Source organism: Hemitrygon akajei, chromosome 2 (genome assembly GCF_048418815.1).
Source record: "Hemitrygon akajei chromosome 2, sHemAka1.3, whole genome shotgun sequence".
NCBI lineage: Eukaryota > Metazoa > Chordata > Chondrichthyes > Myliobatiformes > Dasyatidae > Hemitrygon > Hemitrygon akajei.
In genome coordinates, this window is record NC_133125.1 from 199,925,498 (window position 1) to 199,937,930 (window position 12,433).

Below are 12,433 nucleotides of genomic sequence, written 5' to 3' on the forward strand. Positions count from 1 at the left end.
GGGGTCATTGTAACTTGTCCCATCGTCAGGCTCAGATTAAATCAGGGGATGCTGGGTGGTGGGGGTCATTGTAACTTGTCCCGTGGTCAGGCTGAGATTAAATCAGGGGTTGCTGGGTGGTGGGGGTCATTGTAACTTGTCCGATGGTCAGGCTGGGATTAAATCAGGGGTTGCTGGGTGGTGGGGGTCATTGTAACTTGTCCCATGGTCAGGCTCGGATTAAATCAGGGGTTGCTGGGTGGTGGGGGTCATTGTAACTTGTCCCGTGGTCAGGCTGAGATTAAATCAGGGGATGCTGGGTGGTGGGGGTCATTGTAACTTGTCCCATGGTCAGGCTCAGATTAAATCAGGGGTTGTTGGGTGGTGGGGGTCATTGTAACTTGTCCCGTGGTCAGGCTGAGATTAAATCAGGGGATGCTGGGTGGTGGGGGTCATTGTAACTTGTCCGATGGTCAGGCTGGGATTAAATCAGGGGTTGCTGGGTGGTGGGGGTCATTGTAACTTGTCCCGTGGTCAGGCTGGGATTAAATCAGGGGATGCTGGGTGGTGGGGGGGTCATTGTAACTTGTCCGATGGTCAGGCTCAGATTAAATCAGGGGATGCTGGGTGGTGGGGGTCATTGTAACTTGTCCCGTGGTCAGGCTCAGATTAAATCAGGGGATGCTGGGTGGTGAGGGTCATTGTAACTTGTCCCGTGGTCAGGCTGAGATTAAATCAGGGGATGCTGGGTGGTGGGGGTCATTGTAACTTGTCCCATGGTGAGGCTCAGATTAAATCAGGGGATGCTGGGTGGTCGGGGTCATTGTAACTTGTCCCATGGTCAGGCTGGGATTAAATCAGGGTTTGCTGGGTGGTGGGGGTCATTGTAACTTGTCCCATGGTCAGGCTCGGATTAAATCAGGGGTTGCTGGGTGGTGGGGGTCATTGTAACTTGTCCCGTGGTCAGGCTGAGATTAAATCAGGGGATGCTGGGTGGTGGGGGTCATTGTAACTTGTCCCATGGTGAGGCTCAGATTAAATCAGGGGATGCTGGGTGGTCGGGGTCATTGTAACTTGTCCCATGGTCAGGCTGGGATTAAATCAGGGTTTGCTGGGTGGTGGGGGTCATTGTAACTTGTCCCATGGTCAGGCTCGGATTAAATCAGGGATTGCTGGGTGGTGGGGGTCATTGTAACTTGTCCCATGGTCAGGCTCGGATTAAATCAGGGGTTGCTGGGTGGTGGGGGTCATTGTAACTTGTCTCATGGTCAGGCTCGGATTAAATCAGGGGTTGTTGGGTGGTGGGGGTCATTGTAACTTGTCGCATGGTCAGGCTCGGATTAAATCAGGGGTTGCTGGGTGGTGGGGGGTCATTGTAACTTGTCCCATGGTCAGGCTCTGACTAAATCAGCGCCTGCTGGGTGGTGGGGGTCATTGTAACTTGTCCCATGTTCTGGCTCGGATTAAATCGGGTTGCTGGGTGGTGGGGGTCAAAGGGCCGAAGGGCCCATTCCGTGCTGTATCTCAATAAATAAATTACAGCTGATGAAAGTGCAGTAGACATCATCTCCATGGAGTTTAGCATGGGATTTGACAAGGTAGCAGAGAGTTAGATCACATGGGATACAATACGATCTGGAATAGGATACAGAGTTGTCTGGGTGGAGTCCTGTGACCAGTGGTTTTGCTGCAGGGATCGGTGCTGGGTCCACTGTTTTTCATCATTCATATGAATGATTTGGAGAGAATGTAGGTGAAGTGTTTAGTAGGTTTGTGACGGACTCTATAATTGGTGGTTTCATGGACAGTGAAGAGGTTATTTATTTATTTAGAGACAGTGTGAAACAGGCCATCACAGACCAATGACCTGCTCCACCCAGCACCCCAACTATTTTAAACCAGCCTAATCACGGGGCACTGTACAATAACCATTTAACCAAAAACCGTTATGTCTTAGTACGAGCGTCACAGAGTGATAGAAATTAACAGCACAGGCCCTTCAGCCCACCTGGTCTGTACCGAAGCATTTAAACTACCTGATCCCGTCAACCTGCACCGGGACCATGGTCCTCCATCTCCGACCATCCATGGTCCTCCAACTCCGACTATTCATGGTCCTCCAACTCTGACCATCCATGGTCCTCCAACTCCAACCATCCATGGTCCTCCAACTCCGACAATCCATGGTCCTACAACTCCGACCATCCATGGTCCTCCAACTCCGACCATCCATGTACCATCCAAACTCTCTTAAATGTTTAAATCAAGCTTGCATGTACCACTTGCACTGGCAGCTCGTTCCACACTCTCACAACCCTCTAAATGAAACAGTTTCCCCTCATCTTCCCCTTAAACTTTTAATCTTTCACCCTTAACCCATGACCTCTGGTTGTAATCCAAAACACCCTCTGTGGAAAAAGCCTGCTTGCATTTACCCTATCTATCCCCCTCATAATTTTGTATACCTCTATCAAATCTCCCCTCAGTCTTCTATGTTACAGGAATAAAGTCCGAAACTATTCAATCTTTCCTCATGACTCAGGTCCTCCAGTCCCAGCAACATCCTTGGAAATTTTCTCTGTACTCTTTCAAACTTGTTTACATCTTTCCTGTAGGTCGGTGACCGAAACTGCACACAATATTCCAAATTAGGCCTCAACAACATCTCCTACAACTTCAACATAACATCCATCTCCTGTACTCAATACTTTGAAGGCCAAAGAAAAGCTTTATTTATGACCCTATCTCCCTGTAACACCACTTCCGGTGTATTCTGGACCTGTGTTCCCAGATCTGCTGTAGAACAGAGTCCTCAGTGCCCGACCATTCACTGTGAAAGACCTACACTGGGGTCCTACTGAAGGGGAACAGCTCACACTTGTCTGCATTAAATTCCAGCTGACACTTTTCAGCCCATTTTCCCAGCTGCCCCAGATCCCACTGCAAGTAATGATGGTCTTCCTCGCTGTCCACTCCTCCCCAATCTGAGGGATGAATCGGGAGCACCCGGAGGAAATGCACGAGGTCCCGGGGAGAAAGTACAAACTACTTACGGATGGTGTCGGAATTGAACTCTGAACTCCGGATCGCCCCGAGGTGCAACAGGATTGTGTTATCGACTACATAACCCATTGCTCATGGTTTATCCAAGATTGCAACGAGATCTTGATTAATTGGGTCTCTGGGCCGTTGGATGGAAATTGATTTTAATTCAGAGAGATGAGGGTGTTGCATTTTGGAAGGTAAACCAGGACAGGATTTACACATCAATCGGGGGCCCTGGAGAGTGTTGTGGAACAGAGAGACCAGGAGGTGATTGCCTTCATCAGTCAGAATACTGAGTGCAGGAGCTGGGACGTCACGTTATGAGTGTACAAGACATTGGGAAGGCCACATTTGGAGCAGAGTAACACACACAAACTGCTGGAGGAACTCAGCAGGTCAGGCAGCAGCTCTGGATATGAATAAACACTCAATGATTTGGGCCAAGGTTTTGTGTGTGTTGCTTTGGATTTCCAGCATCTGCAGATTTTCTTGTCTTTATGATTTGGATCACACTGTCCAGTGCTGGTGATCTTTCTACAGGAAGAATGTCATTAAACTGAGAGGGTATAAAGCAGATTTACAAGGATGTTACTGGGACTGGAGGGGTTGGGTTATAAGGAGAGGCTGGATTATCTGGATCTTTTTCCTGGAGCTCAGGAGGCTGCCAAAGGAAACTGCAGATCTGGGTACAGTTACAATGATTTAAAACACATCTGGACGGGTTCGCTCTCCCTGGCGAGGAAAAATCTCGGGAAGATGCTGGTTGTCCATCCACTGTGTTTGGGTAAAACCCCAGGGAAGGGTCCTGTCGCCACCCAACTGCCCAAGTCTCCCCCCGGTCCCGGGACCGCGCTGCCCGAGTCTCCCCCCGATCCCCCGGGCCGCGCTGCCCGAGTCTCCCCCCGGTCCCGGGACCGCGCTGCCCGAGTCTCCCCCCGATCACCCGGGCCGCGCTGCCCGAGTCTCCCCCTGATCCCCGGGGGCGGCGCTGCCCGAGTCTCCGCCCGATCCCCGGGGGCCGCGCTGCCCGAGTCTCCCCCCGGTCCCGGGACCGCGCTGCCCGAGTCTCCCCCCGATCCCCGGGCCGCGCTGCCCGAGTCTCCCCCCGATCCCCGGGGGCCGCGCTGCCCGAGTCTCCCCCTGATCCCCGGGGGTCGCGCTGCCCGAGTCTCCCCCCGATCCCCCGGGCCGCGCTGCCCGAGTCTCCCCCCCCCCCCCGATCCCCGGGGGCCGCGCTGCCCGAGTCTCCCCCGATCCCCCGGGCCGCGCTGCCCGAGTCTCCCCCCGATCCCGGGACCGCGCTGCCCGAGTCTCCCCCCGGTCCCCGGGGCCGCGCTGCCCGAGTCTCTCCCCGGTCCCCGGGGCCGCGCTGCCCGAGTCTCCCCCCGGTCCCCGGGGCCGCGCTGCCCGAGTCTCCCCCCGGTCCCGGGACTGCGCTGCCCGAGTCTCTCCCCGATCCCGGGGCCGCGCTGCCCAAGTCTCCCCCCGATCCTCGGGGACTCTCTAATTCTCTGCTTCTCCCCACAGTCTCTGTCACCCTGGATGTGGAAACGGCGCATCCGTATCTCGAGGTGTCTGAGGATCGGAAGAGTGTGAGACGGACCGGGACCCGGAGGGATCTCCCTGACACCGGGAAGAGATTCACAAACTGGCCTTGTGTGCTGGGATCGGAGGGATTCACATCGGGGAGACATTACTGGGAGGTGGAGATGACGGGGAATCGGTTCTGGTGTCTGGGAGTCGCAGCAGAGTCTGTGGAGAGGAAGGGAGAGGTCAGACAGAGTCCGGAGACCGGATTCTGGGTCATCACGCGGGATGGTGACGTGTTACATCGGGATTGTGACGTGGTCCATTTCCCCTTTCGCGTGATCCGTCTCCTCTTCCCTGACCTGGTTCCCCCCTCCCCCGAGTCCCGTCTCGCTGCCGATCCCATCCCCCGGAGGGTGGGAGTTTATCTCAGTTACGAGTCCGGGACAGTTTCATTTTACAACGCGGAGACCAATTCCCATCTCCACACCTTCACTGGGAATAAATTCACGGAGAAACTTTATCCTTTCTTCTGGACTGTATATCCAAACGAGTGGCTGAGAATCTGCTCCGGTTCCGCTCCGGGTCTGTAAACGGGTCGGGTCCGGGACCGGAGTCAGGAGTCAGTCAGTGTAAATATAAATGTGCGGAGAGTGAAATACACACGATGTGAGAATTATCGATCCATTAATTTTAACTCATTCACCGCATCCGTCAACGGAACAGAAACACGGCGGATTCAGCAGCAGCCGCGGGCGGCGGGTCCTGAGCTCCCCTGTTCCCCCGGGTGCTAAAGTCCACCCGCCCCGGGACAGGTGAAGTGGGACAAGTGGTGATGCTGACCGGGAGAGGGAGGTCAAGGTGAATCTTGGGGAGGTGGGACACGTGACGGTAACAGGCTGGAGAATCTCAGCGTGTCAGGCAGCATCTATAGAGGGAAATGGATAATTGACGTTTTGGCTCAATGTCCTCCCACTGGACTGAAAGTGAGAGCGGAGATGACCGGTGTAGGATTTGGATGGAAAGCCAGGGTAAGAGCTGGCAGGTGAGGGGGTGATAAAGACACGAGGGAGGGGTGGAGTGTGGAAATGTGTCAGAAGCTGTGAGGTGAGAGGTGGCAGTGACAAAGATGATGGGCAGATGGAGAGGGTGGGTGAGGAGGGTAAAATGTCGGAAGCATTCACCCGGTCAGTCACAATCCATGGAGTTCATATTTCACACCGATTATCTCTCCCGAAATCTCCACCTATCACCCGTCACTTTGTACTTCTTCCTCCCCTCCCCCACCTTTCCCCTTCCTTTCCTGCCCTGATGAAGGGTCACAGCCTGAATCGTCTACTGTTTACACTTCTCCACAGTCGCTGCCTGGCCTGCTGAGTTTCTCCAGCATTTTGTGTGTGTTGCTCTCGATTTCCAGCATCTTTTATTCAAACACCACCCGTCCTGTGGATTCTGATATTTTCTGTTTTTGATTTAGTTTCTCGAGCGTTTAACACGAGATTCTGCAATGAGAGATTGAGTTGATGTAGGAGGTCACCAAGAAATGGTGCATTTTGAGGCGGATGGAGTGAAAGTGCTCGACAAAGTAGTCCCTCCATCTGAGTTTAAGGGGTTCGGTGCTAAGTTCCAGGACAGGACCCGGGGTTCTGATCCCAGGATTGCTGCCCGTACCACGTGCTAGAGAGGCCAGAAACAGGAAGATCATACAGTTTAACGCCTGGCTAAGGAGCTGGTGTAGGAAGGAGGCTTTCAGATTTCACCGTTTAAAGTACATTTATTATCAAAGTACGTATACATTATGGAACCATGAGGTTTGTCTCCTTACAGGCAGCCACAGAACAAAAACCCAACAGAACACATTTTAGGAAAAGACATTGAACACCCAATGTGCAGAGAGAGAAAACAAATCACGCAGACAACAATAGTATTATTTACGAGTGATGAGGCTCTGCACAGGGAGTTCACTGATAAGTTAAAGGGCAGGACATCCAGTGTTGTGATCTCAGTATTGCTACACATGTCACGTGCTGGTGAGGTCAGAACTAGGAAGATTATGCAGTTTAACACCTGGCTAAGAAGTTGCTGTGTTAAGGAGGGCAGAGGTTTTTGGATCATTGAACTCTCTTCCAGGGAAGGTGGGACCTGTACAGAAGGGACAGTTTGCACCTGAACTGGAGGGGGAATAATATCCTGGCAGGAAGGTTTGTTAATGCTATACAGTGGGGTTTAAACTAGAGTTGCGGGGGAATGGGAACCAGAGTGTCAGAACAGTTCGTGGAGAGGTTGTGGAGGCAGATGCTGGTAAGACCTCAAAGTCAGGAATGAAAGGCTGGACATTGTGCATCCAGTGTCCTGAGCTGCCTGTATTTCAATGCAAGAAGTGTCGTAGGAAAGGCAGGTGACAGGGCTGAAGATGAGGTGGCTGGTTTACAAACAGAGGCAATGTGTAGTGAGGGGAGGCTGTTGATAAGGCACAACTAAAATCAACTGGATGAGTTGTAATGTAAAAGGCAGACAAAACTGAAAAGGATCCAGGACTGAAAGTGTTATATTTGAATGTGTTCAGTATACGGAATAAAGGAGATGAACTTGTAGCACAGTTACAGACTGGCAGGTATTGGCATTACTGAATCACGGCTGAAAGAAGATTGTAGCTGGGAGCTTAATGTCCAAGGGTACAGATTAAACAGACATGAAGGCGTGGGGGGGGGGGTGTCACTCTGTTGGTAATAAAAACTGAAATCAAATCATTAGAAGGAGGTGACATGGTGTCGGAAGGTGTTGAATCAGTGGGGACGGAGCTAAGGAACGGCAAGAGTAAAAAGACCCCGATGGGAGTTGCATACAAACCCCAAACAGTGGTAAGGATACGGTCTACAAATTACACAGGAGACTGAAATGCATGTCAAAAGGGCAATATTACGATCGTCAAAGGGGTTTCAATATGCAGGTATATTGGTGTTGGATTCCAGCAGGGAAATTGCTGGAGTGTCAGCGAGATGATTTTTTACAGCAGCTCATGGTCGAGCCCACTTGGGTCTCAGCAATTCCGCATTGGGTGTTGTACACTGAACCAGGATTGATTAGAGAGTTTCAGATAAAGTGACCATAATGTGATCGAATTCACCCTGAAATCTGAGAAGAAGCTAAATCAGACTTATCAGTAAAAGCCAAAGAGAGGGTATATTAGTGAGAACAGCCTCCCGGACAGTCACATCTGCACCAGGTACGTCGAGCTGCAGCTCCTTAGGGACCGGGTCACGGAACTGGAGATGCGGCTCGATGACCTTCGTCTGGTCAGGGACAGTGAGGGAAACTGGTCCAGGAGCCCGATGGCCACAGGCCGTAGCCACGGGGTGAGTTCAGTGCTGAGGAGAGTGTCGATGGTTGAAACTCGTTACAGACAGCGGCAGGAATTGAACCCAGGTCACTGACACTGTGAAGCATTAACACTAACCACCGTGCTACCATGCCCCCCCGTACTAAAACCATTCTGTGTTCTAAAATCAGCTCGTTGGGAGGATTCAGAGGGTGAGAGTGGAGGTTTGTTTCTCAAACTAGAAGCCTGTGACCCGTGAAGCCTGTACCACAGGATCAGTTCTGGGTCACCGTTGTTACTCGTGTCCTGTATATTAACGATGAGAGTGAGAATGCAGATCGCCTGGTTAGTAAGTTTGCCGATGACACCAAATCAGCCGCCCATCATCAATCAATGTGAGAGTCGATACTGACGTTCAAAGCCCAAACGGTCTTTGGGAAGTCCAGAAGTTGCAACTGGATGGGCAACTCCTGGACAGGAGGCCCAGAGGCCGGTCCTGTACTTGTCGGACTTTGTGTGTGAGAGGGTGAATGGGAGAGCAGCAAGGGGCTTGTTTTGCTGTTGTTGTTTGTTGTGTCGTGTTGTCTCTGTGGTCTGTGTAGCTTTACTGAACATTGTGGACATGCAAATGCTGAGTTGGTGCTGGGATGTGTGGTGACTCTTGCGGGCTGCCCCCGGCACATCCTGAGGTTGTGTTGGTTGTTAATACGAACAACGTATTTCACTGTATGCTGCCTTTTACATGTGATAAATAAACCCAATCTGAAACTGAAAAAAATCTTCAGATCTCAGTCTGAAATGTCGACTCTTTATTCCTCTCCATGGATGCTGCCTGACCTGCTGAATTCATCCAGCATTTTGTGTGTGTTGCTCTGGATTTCCAGCATCTGCAGAATTTCTGATGACTCTGATCCAACTGCTATTCAAAACCCCGACACACCCCTCGCACCATGCACCACCAGGGCAAATATCCTCTCAGTATTTAACCTGTCAGGTCAACACAGCGTCTGAAATGTTCCAAAAAAAGATTTCCTCTCAAGTTCAAGTTTATTGTCATCCGACTGTACAGATATAGAACCAAATGAAACAACATTTCTCCAGACCACAAGCACCCACATGTATCGTACACAAAATGGCTCATATTACCATAAATAAGTTAATAAAATATAATTAAAATGTGTGTCAGTAGTGGAGAGGCGCCCAGTGGGCCCAGAGGCACGGGAGTCGGTGGAGTGCTCACCTTCCACTCGCTCCTGCTTTAACCGTTCTACCCATCTCTAATTATGTCCCGTTCCTCCACCAGTTAAACCTCATTCCCAAATCCCAGCAGAAGGGTCACCGGGTCACTGGTCCACTGGAGAGACCGATGGTGGGAGAGGGGCGTTGCTTTGGTTATGGGAAGGTCTAGGCCCAGGCCGAGGCTGCGGGTGGCCTGTGGCAGTCGCTCAGGGGAGGAGACGCTGAGGCAGTGCTGCCCTCCTGTGTTCACTCATTTCTGTCCTACCCTCAGGTGTTCCTGACCTATGATTAATTTTCTTGCGGGCATTCACTGTAAGTACGCAGAAACTCAATAGAATGAGAATCCACACAGAGACTGATAAACAACCAATGTATTGTGAAAATAATAAATGAATAAATAAATAATCCTGAGAACATGAGTTGTCGAATCATTGACGGTGAATCCTGAGGTTGTGGAATCGGTTCAGCGCCGAGTTGAGATCATTGCATTGCCATTTGTAACCAGACGGTGGCGATGGCGAGCGGCACAAAGATCTGTGCAGATTCACGGTGCAGGATCGCCACCTGCTGCTGGACACCGATACTGCAGGAGGAGTCGGAACAAAATGTTGCAGACTGACGACTGGGAAAGGGATTCGCGTAGAGACCGATTCCTACAGGAAACTGATGTTCTGCTGTTGTGTGGACATTTATGTTAGTTGGGCACGGCAACCTGGCGGTAGTGCAATCACTTTACAGCGCCGGCGATGATTGATCGGAGTTTAATTCCCGCGTTGTCTGTGAGGTATTATTCCCGTTACCGTGGGGAGTTCCTCTGTGTGCACCGGTTTCCTCCCATATTCCAACCACGGATGAGAGACGAGCTCTGTTTTGGCCGACTGCAGATTTTTCAGCGACACTCAGGGGGCTGGGGCCTCAGGCTGTCGGGTGGCGTGTTTTCAGCCGCTGGAGGGGAGGCGTTCGAACCATCGCTCTCTACCGGGGCCGGAGTAGCGCATTAGTAGCGACTGAAGATTTTAAATGAACTAAAGGGTCTGGACCATATAAATATATATTTGTCTGCTTGCGTTTTACTGATATCTCATATGTGCTTGTATATGCGAGGACTGGGCCTCAAAGCCACGGATATGTCCAGCAGGCGTCAGGGATTGGAGCGAGGATGAGGCTCAAATCCATGATGTCGCCTCGCGGGCGTCGGAGTCCAGGCGACAGATGAGATCCATAAGACCACAAGACAGAGGAACAGAATTAGTCCATTTAACCCATCGAGTCTGATACACCATTCCATCATGGCTGATCCCGGATCTCACTCAACCCCACACACCTGTCTTCTCGCTATATCCTTTGATGCCCTGACCAATCAAGAAACTATCACTTTCCGCCTTAAGTATACCCACGGACTTGACCTCAACCACAGTCTCTGGCAGAGTACTCCACAGATTTACAGTCTGGCTAAAAACAGAATCCTCTTTGCTCCTATTTTAAAGAGTTCCCCTCAATTCTGAGTATGTGCCCTCTAGTCCTGGATACCCCCACCAGAGGAAACATCCTCTCCACATCCACCCTATCTAGTCCCTTCAACATTCAGCAGGTTTCAATGAGATTCCCCCCCGCCCCCCGACCCTGCATTCTTCTAAATTCCGTGAGTACAGGCCTAAAGCTGCCAAAACGCTCCTCGTATGTTAACCCCTTCATTCCCGGAATCATCCTGGTGAATCTTCTCTGGACTCTCTCAAATGACAACACATCCTTTCTGAGATAAGGGACACAAAACTGTTGACAAAACTCCAAGTGCAGTCTGACTAGAGTCTTATAAAGGCTCAGTATTACTCCTTGTTTTTATATTCTATTCTCCCTGAAATTAATGTCTACATTGCATTTGCCTTCTTTACCAGAGACTGGGCCTGTAAAATTAACCTTCTGGGAGTCTTGCACGAGGACTCCTCAGTCTGTTTGCACCTCTGATGTTTAAGTTTTCCTCCCCATTTAGATAATAGTCTGCACCTTTTTTTCCTTTTACCAAATTGTATTATCATACATTTTCCAACACGGGGTTCCATCTGCCATTTTCTGCCCATTTGTCTAAGTCCTGGTGCAATCACATTGCTTCCTCAGCACTACCTACCCCTCCACTGATCTTTGTATCATCTCCAAATTCTGCCACAAAGCCATCAATTCTATTCTCTAAATCACTCACACTCTCACTGTGAAAAGTAGCGGTCCCAATACTGACCCCTGAGGAACACCACTATTCACTGACAGCCAATCAGAAAAGCCCCTTTTATTCCCACTCTCTGCCTCCTGCCTGTCAGCCGTTCTGCTATCCATGCCAGTGCATTTCCAGTAACACATCGGATTTTATCTCGTTAAGCAGCCTCATGCGTGGCATACCTGAATCAAGTGATTCTTGAAAGATCAGAACCAACGCATCTGGTATCACTTCAGCGACCTCCCTCAGAACTCTGGGATGTCGTCCATCCGGCCAAGGGGACTTATCCATCTGTTGTGATGGAAATAACTGGTTCTTTGAGTCTCAACAGTAGAGGCCTGGACACACACAGTTTTAATGATAAGGAATTTATTTACAAGGGGAAGTCGGGTCAACACAAGCAACTACAATACACAGGAAGCGGTGTGGGGACAGGGTACGGTTACACAAAGAACAAGGGAAAAACACTACAACAGCTATCCCCCTTGACCTTGGATAGCTGCGGCTCCCTTACCAGGACAAACGATAAAACTTCCCAAACATAAATCAATGCACTTACCTTCAATGTGGTGGTCTGTAAGAGAGAGCGAGCCAGGGACAAGTCTCACCTTTTATAGCATGGGGCTGGGCGAGATAATCCAATTAAGGTAACCAATAATTTAGGTGTGCATTGATTAGTTGGGAGGGACCAAATGTTGATTGGCATGTGGTGTGTCCTCCGACCAGCCAGGTGGCAGTGCGTCTGTCACGTGGCCGGTATCTCTGGATACACCATCTTAAGAACTTTCAGTTTGTCTGGCACTTTTTCCTTTGTAATATCAATGGCACTCACTCCTGCTCCCTGACACTCACGGACGTCTGTCACACTGCTAGTGATTCCACAGTGAGGACTGACGTAAAGTACCCATTAAGTTCATCCGCCATTTCTTTGTCCCCCATTACTACCTCACCAGCATCATGATCCAGTGGTCCAATATCAACTCTCAGCTCCCTTTTACTCTTTTATTGAATAAAAAAAACTTTTGTTATCCTGCTTAATATTATTTCGTAGACTGCCCGCATATTTCATCTTTTCCCTTCGTACAGCTTTTTTTAGTTGCCATATCGGTGGACTG

At 50.4% G+C, this 12,433-nt stretch overlaps 1 protein-coding gene across 1 annotated transcript in view; it reads left to right on the forward strand.

Annotated features, from left to right (window-relative positions):
- LOC140722036 (uncharacterized) overlaps window positions 1-5,231 on the forward strand; it is a 101,951-nt gene extending 96,720 nt beyond the window's left edge. Inside the window, exon 15 of the mRNA XM_073036848.1 lies at window positions 4,552-5,231. Coding sequence (XP_072892949.1) covers window positions 4,552-5,144 — 593 coding nt within the window. The 3' untranslated portion in view covers window positions 5,145-5,231. The remainder of the gene's footprint in view (window positions 1-4,551) is intronic.
- Window positions 5,232-12,433: the final 7,202 nt, after the last annotated feature.